The following is a 20,015-nucleotide window of genomic DNA, read 5'->3' as shown; positions in this document are numbered from 1 at the left end:
AACACGTTTTTGGTTGAACGCCCTGGAGGGACCAAAGTCCAGAAATGTGGGAGAATTTGGGAGGTGCTATTATGCGTGTGTGCATTTCAGCCATTAAAATTATGTGAGGGTGGCCAAGACCCAGCTTTTGTCAAAGAAGGCCTCCTGTGACTGTTCTTGGAATAAAGTAACTATTCTTGGACTGTTCTTTGGGGTGTTTAACATATTTATATTTTCTTGTGACAATGTCTATCCCCTGTGAGACTTTGATACATTATAAACACGAAAACCACCAACTCAAACTGCAATAGATGTGTCATTCTGTTTCACATACTACAACCAACCTTGCCCAATCAAAACCTTAATTTGTGCTTAGTTTATGCATCATGCATACATTGTCTTGGTTGATAAATGCATCTCTGTACCGGTGCAAATGTTGATGCAAAAATTCACTGCTTCGGAGCAAAGTGTATTTAATACATATCCCGGTGTTAGAATCATCGGCAGTCACCGCTGGCTACGCCATCGTTCGGCGACACTGAAAGCGAGCGTATCAGGAGCTGTTGGCCACTCGTCTCATACACGCTGCACAAACATAATCTCAAAAAAATAGACAGATGCAATGAAAAAACAGGCTTTTTTCAGTTCACAGAACCCCAATTCTTTATTAATCACAGCTTGCTCACAATGACGAACAGGAAAGTAGCACTAAGGAAGGAGGATTAGAATATGCAGGCAGCAACCTTCAGAAGATGGGACAACCTCAAAACTGCAGCTATGCTTGAGACCTGGCGTATGTTTCCCACTGATCACCCACATGGCACAACTGCCCATCCTAGTGACCCCGACGCTTTAGGCCTTATGAGTCCAGACGTAATTAAACTAGCTAAGGGAACCTACCACCCAGGAGCAAAAACCAGCTTATGAACAGACATCAGCAATGTTAAAAATTGGAACAGCCAGCGCACAAGTTCCCGAATATACCCCTCCCCTAAAAAAATCACTTAATGCCGCAAAGTATTCTATGTACCAGTTGTGAATGATTCTGTTTTGCAATTTGATGGACAATAGGCCCAACTTTAACTTGATCAAAAAGGGGCGAACGGTTCAAAAAGCCTACAATGAGGCAAGTATACTCATTAACACGGCTGTGGTGCGGCATTAACACTTATTCGTGTTGACGGCACAATCATTTGTGGCTTGGCAATTTTTCAGAGCGCTCACATTTGTGTTCTTATCTTCCGAAGAATCGTTTACAAACAAGTAACTGCCCATACATCAATTGCAATCGGAGTTGAGACATACTTTGAACTGTTTGTGTGATCGTTTCGCCCATTGGCCCCTCCATTGAGTTCAGGGTTTATGTTAAAGGGCCCCACACATTAGTGTGTTCCCAAAGTTTGACTTGTGCCTAGGCAGATGAGATCCTCTAGAGTAAGTGCCACTTCTTCCACTTGGGAAGTGGCACTTCAACGTAGACACTAGCTTTGGGCCCTACGATGAGTAATGGGTGCTGATCACACCGAGGCAATCTGGAGTTATGCAGGATGCTTGGGTTTTGCCACAACACTTGTGACCTTGTCAAAGCCTTAACAAAGCTTTAGGATTACTGTACAAATTGTTTTGCTAAAAGTAGAACACAATGTGTCTCTAGCATTACAGATCTCCCACCCTCGCTGTTCTGCTAGACTGACAACTGCAGGGATTGGCATTAGACATGGGAATTTGGAAAGAACAGACTTAGCAAATTTAACTAAGTGAGACAGACGACATCAAAAGCCTGTTACAGGACATGTAAAATTATGAAATAACTTGCATAATGCAATACTCGTATTTTTTAACAAAAATGTAAGTATTTACAAAATAAGATCCAAGATTTTTTTAAACATCAAGCAAATCATTCTGCAAAGAGACTGCATTTTTTTTCATTCTTTTTTTGTATTTTTTATAATGAGTACTTGATTTTCTTGTTTTTAAACCATGTCATACATTTTTCATACTGATATCGCATGATCCATAATAATATAGGCAGGGGAGTTTACTAATGATGGAGACATGTCACATCAGCCAAGGCTGTTTCTCAGCCGGAGAGTTCGATCTGCAGCTCCTTGTTCCTGCGGACCTCTGCAGCATGCCTCTCCTGAAAAAGAGGGGACAGGGAAGCATCAGCGGCGGCCTTTCAATGCATGCATACCCGTATGAAGTCTATCCGTTCACAAAGGTCCCTATGATTAAAACATGATTCATGATTAGATGTAGCTGTTGCCAGAAACACATTTGGAATCACCCAGTACAGGAACCCCCTGCTTCCCAGAACGTCTTTGAGTCTCCCCAAGTGGAAAGAGGGAAAAGAGTAAGAGAAGGAGTAAGCAAAGGGGAGATTAAACCTTCTTTCCTTGGCACATCCAGGAAGAATTAAGATGATGGAAAAAGGGTTAAGGGCTGAAACCAAGTAGATAAAGTACAAGAGACTGTGGTGAATAAGCGCATCAGGAAATCTATCAAACAATTAATATAATGTGAAGATCAGATGATGGATGGCTCTTGAAATCCACAGTGCCTGTACGGTGAAGACTTCACCAATGTCAACATTCAGATGAAAGTGTAACAGGACTTTCTTCAGTTCATTTACTGTAAATGGTTACCCAAGGTTCTCCCGGGATGGACAGGTTTTTTTCTAGAGAGGCTCTTGCCGAGGTCAGCCACTTGCCACCAAACATCTTTTTTTCCCCAAAATGGGCTGGTGAGAGGGAAGATTGTTAGCCAACCATAAGTCTCTGGAACATGATGAATTGTGTTGCATATACTATGTACCAGTTCCCCGGTAAGCACAATAGGTAGTGAACTGGGTCTTAAAGGTGGTCTGCCTGTCTAGAGAAGCCAATGCAAGGAGCGTAGGGCAGGTGTGAGGTGTTCTCTGGGTTTCAGTCCCAGGTTCAGCCTGGGTGCCTTATTTTGAATTACTTGCAGTGGCTGCACTAAGCCTTTAGTGGAGCCTTAGGTGCAAGCTATTACAATAGTCAATACTCAAGTGGACTATGGTCCTCGTCACCTCCACTTTGTGAGACATATTTAATACAGGTAGGATGCGTTTTACCATGTGGCCACGAGACCACAATTTGATTGTAATGGCCTGAACTTGGGAGGCAGAGTAAATCAAGCCATGAAAGATAATTCCCAGGTCGTAGGTTATTAGCTAAATGTTTAGGACAGAGAGCCTAGAGCATGACTACAATTTAAGGACCATATTGCTGTGCCCTAATGTTTTAGCACTTTCAGTAGGAGGCCCCAAATGAGAGGATAAGTCATTTACTTGCAGGGATACAGACTCAAGGTGTACACCTCCATGAGGCTTGGGCAGCAGCAGAGTGACTTACTCAATACTTAGACAAATAATTAAATCATCTCTGTAAAAGCGTATCATTTGCATTTCGGGTCTACCACAGATGCTCTCATTGGCCGTGGAATGGAACTGTTACGAGACTGCGAGCGCAGCGCTTGTCTTTGTGAAGGAACATTTATGATCATGCTCTACCCTACAGCCATGGCCAGTCTGCCATCAGCAGTTACCTTCTCTTGAAGGCGCTCCATCAGGGAAGCTAAGTACGCTTCGCGATTCTCTTTGATCTGTTCCATTTTCAGGATCAGCTTCTCCTCAGCCATTCTGCTGAAGTTGTTGTTTTCCTCTGCAGCCTTTAGAAGGACCTCTCGCTCATGCTCTCTCTTTTCTGCCAGTTGCTTCAGGATCTGGGACTCCTGCACCTAAAAGACATAAGGAAGCAACATTGAGTCACATTTCCTCTTCGTCATCTTGCGTCATTGCAGTCAAGTTCTTCTGCACTTTCCATGTTTCCTACTGCATTTGAAACTGCCAACATAAAATGTTCTAAAATAAAAACAATTCCGTTTGAATCAACTCAAAGCAATATCAAGCACCATGCAAGAATCCTACATGCATCTGGAAATTCCTGAAATATTATTGTTGACATTGTCACCCAATCAAAGAGTAAAATCAAATTGTGTCAAAGGTCAACAATGCAGAATCAACGAAATAGTGAACCAAAAAATGACAGGCATAAATAAACACAGCAAGAACAATTCCCTGTTATAAAAACAGCTCACTGTGTGCAGAAAATAAAATTCAACCGTTGACATCCAGGAACCTGTTCCAAATGTCCGAGAATTTCTCAATATCGTTCGCATTCTTGTAAATTGCCTTCTCATAAATTGAAGTTCCTTCATCTATAGATTTATTTTTTCTTTATGCTGTCAATTATTTGCTTAGGTAATGTATGGCTCACTTATGATGTTTGTACATTGTAATGTTAAAATGGAATAAAAACTTACACAGGGTCTAAAAAAATAATAAAAAATCAAATTGTGTCTTCACAGTCGTGAACAAATATGCATATTATCGTCACTGAAATGTGGGCCTCACACATTGCCATTGTGGTTAACCTGAACACCTGATTGGATTTTACTGAGCCCCAACCTTTAAGAAAAGATCGAGTTAGTCACACTTGTAGGATTGCAATTCTTGGGTTAATTCTGACCATCACGGTTAAATACAAAATATTTTGTTTGATATTGTTGTACATTGTCGCATTTCTGTGTGTGCATTAATCTCACATATTATTTGCACAAGTTATAAAAATGCACACTTTCAGGGAGCCCTGTGAATAATAAACTGCCTAGTAATACATTATAATTGTTCTTTTATAACACACTTAATACCGGATACGAGTTTCTAAGCGTGAGCCCAGGATTCAAACCTGTGTTGCTATGCGTTGTCTTGCTTCCAAGACAAACGCATTACTCCCGCGCTATCCTTCCAGCCTTACATTGTGAAGGCACTAAAACAACAGATTGGTTTGGTTCAAGGAATTATCTAGTGACTAGCTGTACCCAGTGTATCCTATGCATATCCCGCTCTCTTTCTCTTTCTCTCTCTCTCTCTCTCTCTCTCTCTCTCTCTCTCTCTCTCTCTCTCTCTCTCTCTAGGCGAGAGTTGCATTGTCACGTGCACATTTGCCAGAGACACCCCAGCTATTTCTGCCAGGAAAGCGACCACAGAAAAAAACACAAATATCTTGAAGGGAGTTGGTCTATTTTTTGGTTTAAAGTAGATTGCAGCAGCGACAGAGGGGGACCAGCTTGGTATTTGGAGAGGAACACTGTCATTGCATGTGTCCTCCAGGAATGTTGAGAGGGAGGTTGACAGGCTCTGCAAGGGGGGGGTGGGCTAGGTTTCTGACAGTCATTGCAATAAATCAGAGGACCAGCCTGCACACTGTGCAATCACATTTGTTGTTTTCTATTTTTTGATAATGCTACAAAAAGATGATTAATTTTAATATGAGCATGATCTTTTCAAAGATGGACATTTTGAGACACAAAATTGTGTGCATTCTCAGTAATAGGTGCTATTAAAATTAGACATAATTTAATTGTACTAACATTGAAAACTGGTTCTTTTTGAAATGTTAGTTTCTAATGATCCCTTCTATTATACACTGTCGTCATATTAAGACGGGACTGAGCAAAGCACCTAGAATAACCATGCACCCGTGCCGGAATAGAATCTCCTGAAGCAACTGAGCTCACTCCGTCTACCCTAGGCTGTGTCAGATAAAGAGTGAATTGAGGGGCGCATCACGCGCAATATGTGCAGTGAGTGAGGGTCTGCATCATACTGTGAGGTGAGCAGTGAGCTGAGGGTCTGCATCATGATATAAGATTAGCAGCGAGATAAGGGTAGGGATCAAGGTGAAGTTGAGCAGCAAGTTGGGGGTCTGCATCATGGTGAAAGACAATGCATGAATAAAGGCCCACCATATCTGTGATCTTTGATGTTTCAATGTTAGCTTAATTGCCCTGTCATGTGGCAAGAACGTGGTCGGAACAAAGTGTTGGTGTAGGGTGGGTATCACGTCTGCCTTTTTTGCCTATGGCAGCAAAAACTCTAAGGCCAGTTCTGGCTAGGAATGTTGCTTTATAAATTCGGTCTTCAGTTTTTTGACCTGCAACCAACCCTACAGGTAAGAGGTGTATCAACTTTTACTCCCTAAAAATAGGCAAATACTCGCAAAAAAATAAAAATAGGGAGTACAAATAGTAAAATGGCACAGCTCCATGGATATGTTTGGACTAGTAATGCACGTAGTACTACAGGAAGAGGTTTCTATTATTGCTGCCTGATTGGAAGAAGTAAACAAGTATCTTTTAATGTGCATGAATAACGAGTTGCTGAATAACGAGGTGCAGAGAAAAAATGATCACAAAAACATTTGCGTTTTCCAGTTAATACATATTTTCATCCACTTATAAAATACTCACATTGGGAACTGGACTCACAATTCTACTCCCCAAAAAATCATTTTTCTCCCAACTTTAAAAAATAGAGAGTCATATCCAAATCTTATCTGGAGCACTGCCTGCAACATTTTGAAGGTGGACTGCAAACTGATATATAGCTAGATAGGGGGCAGGACAGAGGGGCGATACAAAGGTGTGTGTGCAGGTGTGGACAGAAAGAGTCTGGGGTAACCCCTATTACTAGAAAGAGAAACAAAACGACTTAATGGCGATGACAGAACTGGCACAATCAGTCACTTTTGACATGTGGTAGGTGAAACCACGTGGAACCGTATACATATCTAAACACAGCCATGAATGGCTTGCCTGCCGTAGCCAAATTACCATATTTCATGGGATACGTTGTAGTGAATTCTGTAAGAGAGAATTGCATATGATCATGGATTCCGGATTCACAGAGCATTTCCCAATGGGCTTGCGCCATTATAAAACGTGCCTGTGAATCAGGCCCTGAGTGTTTGTTTTCGTGTCGGACATCACAATCCCGCTAGATATGACTGAACCTGAGGGGTTACTCCAGATTCAAGCAAACCTGTGGGCTCCTCACTCTTTAGAACTGATGATTCATGAAAAGCAAACAGTAAACAGAAAGAATAAACCATGAATCTGCGGAGCGCTATAGGCACTGCATAGGCCTCTATTGACAGCAAATGATGGGTCTACCCATTAAGGCAATTGTTATAGACATCAATGCATCATCATATGACGGTGAACGTCTTTTTAAATTCTGTTTTGGCCATGTTCCCATGGGTTTTAAAATGAAGCATTATACATTGTGTATAATGTTGAATCTTCTAAGCGCTAAGTCTCCTTTCAGCTTCTTATTTCTCCTGCCCCTAAATTATGGAACGCCCTTCGCTCACCTGCAGCCCTATTATGAAGCGCCCTTCATCTCGGCCACCACACAACCCTATTTTGGAAGTACCTTCCTCTCGCTCACTTTGCAGACCCCTCTCTTGCTAAATGTCTCTCCCATCATAAATCTTCTCTCCTGTCTTCTGCTTTTTTCTCACCAACCCCTAATCTCTTATTATTGAATATTAAGATCTGGCACATAATCTATTTCTAATCTTATAATATTGTAAAGCTTGTTCTTTTTTCCAGTGCTTTGGCAAAAGTGATTTATAAATAAAATGCAATGGAATGGCCTTAAGCTACCAACACAAGCACAGACGTATGCCAGGTTCTCCAAAGAAGCGTACATCTCTGCAAAAAAGTAAGATGCTTTCCAGACATACTCGAGAGCATCCAACCTGTGTGTCTCTTCTGAGGCATGAGATAACAGAGGGCACGGGCGTCTAAACTATCATCTCATTTGTCAGATGAGGGCACTTGCCACCACTGCTTCCTTTTCCAATGCCCTTTCCCTGGTACCTTCTACAGGCTTCACATTTACAAAAGCAACTCAAAGTGAGTAGCCGAAATGAGAGAACCACAAATCTCACCTTACTTCCTTAATCTGCTCCCCTATGCTCGTTCTGTAAATCAACGGATTGCTTCAAGTCAACCAGGAAAGGAAGTGAAGATTTCCAATGTGTCAATAAATCCTTATTAGATACCAGGCAAAATAAACCTAATTGGAACTGTGCCAAAGTCCCCAACTCATTTTACGTTTGCAAGCGAAATAGCTGGCACGTGTTAAACCAGGGTTGTCCGACTCCAGGCCTCGAGAGTTGGATCCATGTCGGGTTTTCAGGATACCCCTCATTAATATTCATGAGATATATGTGCATGCAATGATTCTAAGTGTGTGCAAATGTTCCCTTGTGAATATTAATGAGGGATATCCTGAAATCCTGACCCTCGAGGCATGGAGTTGGACAACCCTGTGTTAAACATTATAATTATAAGTATAATAATTTAGCATTTATATAGCGCTACGGACCCTCATGTACCTGAGCACTGCTTATTATTACCCACGGTGTGTGCTTCATGTCACATTTGAAGCTCTGTAATCACGTGCTGATCAGCTGAGCCGCGAGGGACCTCTGCTTGCATGACCCTGGCCATTGCTCTCCATCACATTCTTCCGCTTCATTACATTGCTCCGGCTTTTCCCATTGGTGTCTTGGCTTGCAATAGACTCAAATCAGTAAATCATAGCCTGGAAGTATTTGAGGAGAGAGGGGGTAGCATGGGGTTGGGGATGGAAAGGTACTGCCTTGGCACACCCCTCCGTCCCTCGTCCGCATCCCTCTGATAGCCGTAGGTGGGTTAACTCTTTTCTATTCTGCCCTATTCTGGGATCACCATGCCCACAACAGCTATGTTGGTACGTCTGGGCTCATTTCTTGGTTCACTTGGGCCCACTCCCTTCCCTGGGCTCATTGTGGCTACTGTGTACTTTGTGCTCATCTTTGGGCTGACCTTGTGTGGCTTTTGTGCCAGTCTTTCTCACAGCCCTGCTAATGGATTGTCCTGCTTCTGTGATGGAGGGGGGAGACGGGGGGGGGGTTTCTGCATCTTTATGGCAGGTGTCCACTCTTCCACCACCGCCCCTCCCATGTGACTCCTTGAAGACAAGCTCTAGGCCAGATGTCAATATGCAGAGTGCCCCCCCACCACAAAGATCCCTCAGCGCGGATATCATCTGCACATTGTAATGGCTTTTGATCTATGGAAATGGGCTCCAAATGTTTTAGCAGTGGCAGAATCATGGTCCTTTAGCAGCACCTTAATATCCAGCTTTCCCAAAGCGGAAGGATTCCCTACCAGGGGGCACAATTACTTATTTAAGAAAGGGAATGTCTTTTTAAAATGTGTTATTATTATTTATTTAATTTAATTGCTTATGGTTTACATCAAACCTTTGCAATGTTCTCATATTATAAAGCATTTATCACCATAAATACCACTAGAATGTACATATATATATCCCTTAAAATTCAAACAATTTACACATAACAAAATTCATCAGCACAATAGCACTAAAATGTATACATCTAAGTCCCCTAAAATTTCAATTCATAATAATTAATTTTGGCAAAAATAATTCAAGTCTTCTATTGCTGTCGGAAGCGGCCTCTGCGTGATCCGGCGTTAGCGTTGGTACGTTGGTGCGCTGGAGGAGGTGCGGCTTGACGGCCTGACGTCTGAAACGAGTGCGACGCGGCTTGTGCGGCGCGGCTCAGCCCTCGCGTCGCCTGCATCGCTTGTGCCGCCGCTGGCCGCTGGTGATCGAGCGACGTTTGAAGTGCGGAGCGGAGCCCGGAGTTGTCGCCCTCACTTGAGGAGATCCCACCTGGGGCAAGCGGCCGAGGGAGCGCCCCTGGAATCGGGCGCCGGGTGGGACGTGCGACCTGGACCCCGTCATCAGGCACGCAGGTACTGGTTAGTGGTCCCAATTCGCTCGCTTTTTAGTTGGCTCCGAGGTGGCACCCCACTGTGCGGCACGGTAGGCTGGGGACCAGGTGTCCCGGGGTCCCTTGGCCCAGAGGCGACAGGGCGGTGGGTCGTTCTTGGCTCTTGTGGGGGCTGGCTGTGAGGAGCCGCTGCAGTGCCACTCCATGGTTAAAGGTGTGAGCAGGTACAGTGGTATTGCCTGCAGAGCGGGGGCTCCCATTTGAGTAAGTGGGGCTGTGATTTCCACTAGTGGGAGCTCTTCCAGTGCAAGACAGCTAGTTGAGCCAAACAAAACGAGATTTCTCTGTGCCCATATAGAGAGGTATTTTTTGGGCACATAGATTAAACCTGGATCTGAACTCCGATAAAGTAAGCTTCTGAAGGCAAACACAACTTACTGCGAAGCAGCTGATATTTTTATGCCTTCTTTTTTCATACTGCTAACACTTTAGAGCAAAATAACTACATGCCTTCTCGTAAGAAGTCCCAAGCACGCTACAACTTGTGACAGCGGAAAAGAAGGAGTAGTCCAGTGGACGAAGAGTGTGCGATGGGCAAAGATAAACAAACAAAGCCAGCGCCAGCTACTAAAAGAGCAATAACGGATTTTTTCCCAGTGAACCCGCACCCGGAAAATAATTCTACCACCATGGATGAGGGGGAGGCGATCAATATGGACACGCAGGACCACGAGAGCTATGGAGATATAGATAATAACTCTCTACTGGAACTCTGTCTTTCCATGCAAAGATCTATGACACCTGCGGTGGCTAAAGTAGGGCAACTGGCACCGAGCAATCGAATGGAGGAAGTTACTAAATCTCCGAGAATGGGCTCTGTGAGATTGTCAACCACACCTAATCTGAACACTCATAATGTTTCCGAGCTGGAATCAAAAGAGGTGGAGGTTAGCAATACAGCATCTTCCAGCCCTACGGATTTGACTGAACTACAATCATCGGTTGCCTCTGTACAGTTTGCCCTTAAGATCCTTCTTAAAATGTGTGGATGCATATTGGAAACTACACTAAATTTGCTTCCGCAAAATCCTGCCGCAGTGACAACTATTGCGAGAGCCCCAGGGGAGAATACGGCGTTTAACCCAGAAGTAACTGAGAGTGTGGAGAATCTTGTAACGTCCCCCAACGCAGCCAATACACCTGAAGTATTTCTCTCCCGTAAACAGCGGCGACTAGCCAAAAGAGCGGCAATGAGGAAGAAGGCTTGTGAGGTGGCGCCACCAATATCGGATACTGAGCCTTCTGGGAAGAATAATAAAAAACCAAGGAAACCAACGACAGGCGGGTGCAGACGTAAGGATAAGCAAGTAGGTTACTTAACAAGCTGGGTACTGTCAGATGATGATGGGGACGATGAAATAGAAGATGGAATTGCATCTGCATACGTTAACATACCTGTTTTAGAGCAGCTTGAGGAGAATCATGTAATTGGTGGCAAAGATAACCCGGTAGCTGATAGAGAGTTAAGTAGAATGGAACCGGTGAACAATCCTAAGGATAATGAGGCTCCTCAGAAAGAGAACAGGATATGCCTCATTAAAAACCTATACCAGCAAAGTGAGAGCAGTTGGCTCACCAGAACTGAGCTAATGACCAGATTCCACGCTGTTCCTCAACTACGCGTATTAAGATCGGATGACTTTGAATTTATTGAGCCTCTACAAGTTACTAACGCCAACGTCTCAGCCATTCATTGCAAGTTTATCTCCTCTGCCCAATTGATACGTAACTATAAAGACAGTCTCTGAGTCGTTGACATTGAAGTGGATCCCGATCCCGATCAGGAAGATCCAAAATGGCCACGTAAAGCTCCCTCAGCAGTAAAAGAAACAACAGAAGCTCCACCAAATCTGAAAAAGGATCGGGTCGCGATGGCCGATATCCAGAATGTTCTAACCTGGTTAGCATCAGTGCTACCGAAGGTGGTGAACTCAAATTGAATCCCCTCACTAGTATCATGGAATTGTAGAGGGTTCAAGCATTTGTTCTCCTCGGTGGGTCCTCTCCAGCTCCTAACAGAAAATGTATGCATATGCCTACAAGAGACATGGTTGAGATCTCCTATAATACTCAACGGTTATACAATCTACCAGTCTCTGGCGATGAAGGGAAAGAGAGGGAGACCCTATGGTGGCCTGATCACAGGTATCAGAAATACGGTTACATAAAGACAGCTGGAGACATCATCCAGTGATAAAGTGATTGCAGTAGAACTGGAGAGCATAAGCGAGGGATGCAGAGAAAATATGCTCACAATTATTCTGTATAGTCCACCGGGTGGTAACGAGGTTGAATCCCTTCAAGAAGCAATTCACGAGTTGTTGGCCGCCTGGGTGATGGATCCGTCTAACACATTGGTAATTATTGTTGGGGACTTTAATTGCCATATGCGAAGCACAGTCGGCACATCTATTAATCCTCTTTTGAATTCAACAAACAATATGGTACATAATCTCGAAGACCCACTTGGTATCTCTTGGCTGAGCTTCTTCAACGGCTGGGAAATGGAGATGATGAACGGCAGAACTTTAAGCGATAATCCAGGAAATTATACATGGCACAGCGGGACCGCAAAAAGCGTCCTGGACTATATATTGTGAGTCCACAGATGGCCATGAATGTAAGCGACCTGAAGATCTCTGCAAATGACTGGAGCGACCACTCAATGCTTGTGCTGAAGTGCAACATTGTTATGCCGGCCATATGTACTAAGCCCCTGGGGGACATGACAACTAACCATTCGGGCACCCGTCTATGCTGGTCTGATAAAAACATCAATGCAGCTGTAAACAGGGTGCAGGGCATAGATGATGACACATTGTACAAGTTCCATAATATGTCCATAAATGAAATGGAACATTGGGTTACATCATTCTCCGCTACACATGCGACATCTGCAGTTAACCGGATAGCGATTGATGGCAAAACATCAGTTACATATGACAAAAGCATTAGAGATGCCAAACGTAGGCTAAGAGCAGAAATTAGACAAGCCAAACGTACTAGTGCTTGTCAATGGGCCTATCATGGTACTTGCAGAGCTCTAAAAAATAAGTACAGAGCGTATGTTAAAGCGAAAAGGTTCGAGCTAAAACTTAGGCGATGGCAAAATATGGTTCAAACCATATGTTCCAAAAATTCAAGAAGTATATGGTCCCTTCTTGGCCAAGCCAGAGGCAGTGGCAGAAAGGATCTGATTAACCCTATAGGTTCTAGTCAATGGACGGACTTCCTTATGGGTCGCAACATCCATACTAAGGAGATGGGAAAGTCGGTAGAAAAAGTGACCCCAAGGTCCACCCCCCTCAATATAACAACTGAGCATTTACTCTGGAAAATTAGAAGGCTCAAATCATCTAGGGCTCCTGGGCCTAACGGACTTTCAAATGCTGTGTTGAAAAGCCAACCGGAATTATGGGATACATTTTTAAGAATATTATTTGGGAAAGTACTTGCGGTTGGAAAAATCCCTAAATCATGGCAGCATGCCTATTTAATACCAATCTTCAAGAAAGGTGATAGGAAAGATCCCTGTAACTTCAGGTTATTATCTATGCTTGACTGTACAGGGAAACTCTTTGCTTCACTGTTACTTGATAAATTGGAGGAATGGGTGGCTAAATCGGATATACTCAACACTTTTCAGTGCGGCTTCAGGAAAGGCTACTCAACGATTCATAATATAATTATCCTGGACACTTTACGCTCAAAGGCCATGAGGAAAGGAAATCTGCCACTATATGCCATGTTCGTCGATTTTAAGGCAGCTTTTGACTCGGTCTGCAGAGAAAAACTGTGGGCTAAACTCGAGCTATTAGGCTGCCCTGAGATACTTCTGTATTATTTAAAATTACTGCATGAGGATAACACAGTGGCTTGCAGACTCAATAATCAGGGGGATATGACTGTAGAGATCCCTCAGAATCATGGAGTCAAGCAGGGCTGCATGACGGCCCCGTTTTTGTACAATCTTTATACATATGATTTACCAGATGCCATCTCAAGTGTGCATAATTGTCCTCCTGTTGTCGGTACAATCCACTGTGCAGTGCTAGCGTATGCTGACGATCTGATAATTATGGATCACACGTTCAGTGGCCTACGGAGATCTGCATTGAAGCTATGGGAGTACGCTGCGAATAATGATCTAATCATTAACCAGGAGAAAACTCAGGTGACGATCTTCGCAAGTAAGAAGATTGCCCGCCCTAGGCTTCTACTGCACGAAATCGAAATCAAGTACACCCAGCAATATAAATACCTTGGGGTCGAATTGGATGTCAAGCCGGGCTATAACTCCTGTATTCAAACGAGACAACATCGGGCAGCTCAAGTAACGTCGCTGATTAGCCAATTTGCAAGACAGAACTGTGGATTTACACTGTACAGAATCCGTCAATTATATACCCAGGTGTTAACCCCTATGGTTGTTTATGGGCTGGAAGCCCTGCTGCAAATGGACTTAAGCTGGCTGCAAGTCATAGAGGGGAAGTTTTGGAGAAGAATCCTAGGGCTCCCCCAATCTATTCCAATGGCACTGTTAAGACTGGAAGTGGGGGTTTCCTCTTTAGGTTCCATTGTCCTGAAAAGAAGAGCCGAACTTTATCTTAGGATTTCTAATCAACCAGAGAATCGGTTATTGAAAGAATTTGCTATTGAAGCTACAAAGGAAGCTACCAAATGCCATCTTAAAAAGGAGATTGAAGCCTTCCTGAGGGTAATAAATTGGACTAAGAGTGGAGAGAAGTTTGATGATCCCCAAAAAAATGCACTGTCCAAAGAAATTGCCCTCTGGGACTGGTTGGAAAACTACGCCCATTTGGATAAGCTTCCAAAATACAAATTCATCCATTACATGCTCTATTCCTTCAAGCAAATGCAGCTGTATCTAACCCTCTGTCCATCAAGTAGACTCAGGCGATTTTTACTTCTATTGAGGGTTGATAATTTACCGCTGGTATCTAACAAAAGTAAATATAATGGTTTATCTTCCACAGAGAGGTATTGCCGACTGTGTAAGGATAACAGATGCAAAGAAACCGCTAATCATGTACTAATTAAATGTGTAAATATGATGGATACTTACAAAGTAAGTTATAGCAATTTTGTCCATGATACGGCATCCATTGGGGAATCTGCATTTTGGCTTCGCCTTATGAATACGCAAAGTCGGCAGCTGCAGATTGCTACTTTTAGAGTCTGGTTGGTAATTGAAAGAACTTTGAACATATATATATGAATTTGTCTGATACTATGATACTGACTCTATTAGAGGTTTGGTGATCTTTATATTTTCGTAGGAGCAATTTTATATTTTCGTAGGAGCAATTTTATTAACGATTAATGATTAGAACAATAAGTATAACATGCCGGATTTGTGCTTAACTGTTATTTTTTTTTCTATCTTTAGTTTTTTTTTTAATTAATTAATTTTACTACGTTTATAATATATCATTATGTGTAAAGTTTAAAATAAACTGTAACACATTATTAATAAATTGAATTGATATGGTATACATCTAAGTCCCCTAAAATTTCAATTCATAATAATTAATTTAATTCTTTCTAGTAAAATATTTAGGACTACAATACATAAGATCCAATGTTAACAGCTTTAAAACCTTTTTTAAAAATCTCAATACAGCTAGCGACAGTGCAATTGAATTACCTCTCAACCTATTCTCCCAAAAGAGGTCAATTTGGACCCATGCTTAACTTCGTAGACATCTGGAAAACACCTTCACCCTTATTATTTTGTTTGTAAGCACAATCCGCCTATTTGTATAGACATCCCCTTGCCTCCATGCGTACTCATTGATGCTGTTGTGGCACACAGAGGTTTCCTACTGGTCACCACACCGGTTATTTCATCTACCATAACAGTAGAACGATATACATGAAAAGTAGCCCGATGTTGGGTGTAGCACATGCATGGCTGCATTTTCAGCACCAAGGCCAGCAATTCTGAGCTCATGTTTGGAGGGGGAATCTCGCTGTCGCATAAATCAAAGCTGCTGCCCTTTTCAGCCTTCATCACCTAGAATGGTACACATGCATCCTTCCTTCATTGTTGTTTACTTTGGATTTCGGAAGGGACCACGCTTCTGGCGAAGGCGGCTTCAGACAGCTTGGCCTGCGAGCAGCATACACAACCATGGGGCAACACTGGCATGATACCGCGGTAGAGCTCCGCGCTGGCGTTCACACAGGTGCAGGCGAGAGCAGTTCATGCGGTGCCGCCTGGAATGGAAGTCCGCAGTACAGGCCCGAGGACACGTGAAAAGAACATGAATGCGGCCGCACAGCTTTTCTGCAAAACATCGATTTATTCCCATAAAAAAACAAGCAAACTTCGCAGTAAAAACCCCAAAATAAAGCACAGTTTCAGAAATAAGGCACAGACGCACTTGAAAACCACTTGCACCTACTTTTACGTAGATGATTAATCACAGACCAAACGATCTCATGGCGCCTTCTTCCAGATTATAGTGTTGCATGAAATGCTTGACCAAACGATCTCATGGCGCCTTCTTCCAGATTATAGTGCTACATGAAATGCTTTACATTTTCAGCGCTTTTTATATATTAGGATGTTTCTGTCATAAATCAAATCACTTTCAGTGTAATCTTTGATTCGCCCCACCAAATGGCCTCCTGTAGTTCCTTTCTCAAAAAATCTAAATTTAATCTATTTATGCTGAATGGCCGCCTGAAAGTTCACCTGGGGAGCAGGGGATAAAAAGGTGAATCGTGTATCGGGGTCCTTCATCAAAGGGGGCGGAGGGGGGTGCTCTAGTTGATGCATAATTCTGTACACAGTGTCTGTCACCCCGTACATCTCTGTGTACTACTTTTTCCAAGTGACCTTGACAGTGACCTTTGCCCAGGACCACCAAAGCTCACGTTCAACACCTGCAGGTCCACCGTAAGGCTATACGTTTTCCGTATGTTACTTTTCTTTGGACAGAAAGGGCGTACAGAAGAACTCTCTACTGTGATTGGCTCAAAGGTTTGATTTATTTATTTATATTTATATAGCGCGCAGACAGCCCAGGGGCATTGTGGCGCTGTTACTTGCAGGAACTTAGTTACAGGGGGTACAGGATTGGTAGCAGTCGTTGGCACATTATGATTGCTACAAACAGATTAGTCATTACAGCTCATGCATCTTTGGTTATTACATTACAGGCAGTTTATTGGCAAACATGGATGCACATCGCACTGGTGTCCCGTGCTTCCAGGCCGTGCAGATCCCATGGAACCTTCACTCCTTCAACCCTCACCGAAATGCCACAAAGGTGTGGCTTCTCTAGAACACATGAGTGGCCGCCATTTTAAGAAGAAAACTTCAATAGAGCGTTGAGCTGAGCACAATGTGGCTACCGCAGGATCTCAGTGCCACAGATTGATCTGGCGCTGCACAGCACGGCACTCATACTAACCCAGCCAATAACCCATGTGCATCTTGCGGAACACAATAGGTCGCCATATGACAACCAACACCTTGGTGTATCATGGCTAAGCCGGCTCGACATATTTTTATAGACAGCTTTTTAATCATGTGCACTTTGTTCGTGCACTTTTGATCATCATAAATTCGACCACTTCTTTTCAAAATGGGTGGGGGGCCTGCACCCAACTAGCCCTCACTCTTACTCCCTCACTCACCCACCAATCTACTCCCTAACACCTCATACACATAGGCACATATATGTGTAGAGAATAGGTCGATTTTGACCAACAAAGTGCAGTTTAAAAAAAGATGACTTTGAAAACAGGTGTTACAGGCTAAGACATGACACTGTTTAAAGAAAGAATCACGTGTTACTGTCTGCTGCTAAGGGAGATAACTGTTGTTAATTTTTGCTTGAAATTATGGGCCTAAATATATGTGGTCATATTGAGGTTAATGCAATTTGAAGTTGTTATTGCACACAGATGCGCCATAAGACTATTAACACCCTTGTTCCAAAATCACGTCTATCATGAGTTCCTCTATATCCCATGCTGCTGTGCTCATTACTGGCAACACCCCTATCCTTGATGTCCCGTCCCTGGACCCTAGCAAATCTCACACCCTTTGTTGTCCCATGGCTAGTCCTCAACTACAGAGTAGAGAGGATGATGACCCACCTTTTCCTCCTCTTACTGCTAGCATGGTCCCCATGAGTTCAGATGGACCTTTGCTTTCTCATTTCTCCAACAGGCCCCAAGCCTCGTCACCTCATCTACGCTTCATCCAACCTACTCACCAGTCCCTGCTCCACTTCTCCCTCCTGTCTATGTCGATTTAGTGATGGTAGATCAGATGCCCCACTGCCTCCGGGGATTTGTGCCCAACTAAGTCTAACAAACATGGGTAGAATAAAGGCACAGAGAGGAGGGATGAGCACGCCAGACACCAGTAACATTACAAGATCTAACCCGCAAAGGCTAACAAACATGGGTAGAAGAAAAGTAGACAGAGGAGGGATGAGCACGCCGGACACCAGTAACATTTCAAGATCCAACCCGCAAGGCTAACAAACATGTGTAGAAGACGGGCAGACAGAGGAGAGATGAGCACGCCGGTCACCAATAACATTACAAGACCTGACCCGCAAGGCTACCAAACATGGGTAGAAGAAGGGCAGACAGAGGCGGGATGCACGCCAGACACCAGTAACATTACATGATCTAACCCGCAAGTCTAACAAACATGGGTAGAAGAAGAGCAGAAAGAGGAGGGGTGAGCACGCCAGACACCAGTAACATTACAAGATCCAACCCGCACAGAAGTGTTCGCCGATTAGAATGAATAACTAATGTTATGACAGAGAATTTAAACATTCAGATTGGTTATGATATGATATGATCGTTTAATTATATAGCGCCTATACACAATGTGTTTCAAAGTGCTTCAAGGCAAGGGAGGGAACAAGGGAAAATACAACCACATTCTTACAGGCCATGAACAGTAAGGATGTGAAATTAACTATAGTACTCGGCCTGACGACATTTCAGATAGTGCAAGAGCTAAGACATAGATAAGGAAGGGAGGGGGAGTGTGGGAAGGAAATTGAAACAGGCGACTATCGTACTATGCCTAACGACATTTCTGGTAGAGCCGGAGAAAAACAAAAGGTGAGGGAGAGGGGTGCAGAAAGGGAGGGGAGGAACAAAACAAGCGACTATCATACTAGGCCTGACGACATTTCAGATAGTGCTGGAGGGGTGGTGGTGAGGAAAAAAACAGTAATGGGAGGGTGGTGGAAAAAGACGAGGTTGCAATCATATTAGGTCCAGGGACAATTCTGATAGAGTAAGTGCATAGAAGAAAGTAAGGGGAGGAGATAGGAAAAGGGAGAAGGGAAAGGGAAAACAGATCTGAAAGTTCATATGTGTGAGCTTATTAATCTAATAGGGTCTTCCTGCCTCATATGTGTACCTGGAAACGGGGCGCCTAGACAATCAGACCATTTTGAGTTACACTCTGAACAGTTGCTAAGCCCCTCTGATTCAATGGATTTTGCAAGCCAGGATGCACCTTCAGAGCCATCGGCTGTTGCTTGAGTGAGCTGGGCTGCACAATGTGATGTGCATACACTGTACACAGAACAAGGTTTAAAAGTGGAAGGCATCCAAACACTTAGCAGCAGAGTCAGCCGAAAAACACTTTCTACCCAGACCCAAAGCTTCCATGAAAAACCGAAAGCACAGCAAACAGTTGGCTCCAAGAATATGAGGACGAACATCAACTTTAATTTGTAAGGTGGCCTGTCTGTCGTTGGAGGAGTGCTGGTCAGCAAAGAACAACAAAACCATATGTTCCACTTCTTTCAGGGTAGTAATGGCCACAATGACTGAGGATGTGGATTTTTCCGGACAGTGACAGTCTCTAAGATGTTACTGCCATCAGAAGGGGACTGGGCTATAGGGAACTCTGGAAATTTCCCGGTAGGCCTCTGCACTCTGGGCCTTTTGTGTGTGGTAATCTATTTTATTTCCACTTTTTTCCATAGGAAAAGGTTTGGGCTTGCTGAAAATGTGTAATATGGGGCCACTTCAATATGGGGGGAAATTATTTCCAGGACCGCTTTTGGTTCCCAGCCCACCCATGACTACCATTGTAAATAATGGGGGTGCAATAAACATACATTAGGAATTTTCTAGCTCAGGGGTGGACTGTATCAGCTGGCAATGCCTGGTCAGCCTGATGTAATGGCCTGAGTGAAGCAGGGGTCATTGTAGGGGGTGGAATGAAAGTCTGATACTGCAGATAAGGGAAGTAAACTTCTTTACTAAGTTCCAGTGACAAGG

General features: G+C 43.5%; 1 protein-coding gene across 1 annotated transcript in view; it reads right to left on the bottom strand.

Moving 5' to 3' along the window:
- Positions 1-615: 615 nt before the first annotated feature.
- Positions 616-20,015, bottom strand: part of STMN2 (stathmin 2) — a 165,752-nt gene continuing 146,352 nt past the window's right edge. The window contains exons 4-5 of the mRNA XM_069621246.1: positions 3,550-3,741; positions 616-2,119 (exon numbers count right to left, since the gene is read on the bottom strand). Of these exons, the coding sequence (XP_069477347.1) occupies positions 2,060-2,119; positions 3,550-3,741 (252 nt within the window). The 3' untranslated portion in view covers positions 616-2,059. The remainder of the gene's footprint in view (positions 2,120-3,549; positions 3,742-20,015) is intronic.

Source organism: Ambystoma mexicanum, chromosome 5q (assembly GCF_040938575.1).
Source record: "Ambystoma mexicanum isolate Mex_15411 chromosome 5q, UKY_AmexF1_1, whole genome shotgun sequence".
NCBI lineage: Eukaryota > Metazoa > Chordata > Amphibia > Caudata > Ambystomatidae > Ambystoma > Ambystoma mexicanum.
Note: the sequence above shows the minus strand (reverse complement) of the source record. Positions and strands in the feature narration are given on the sequence as shown.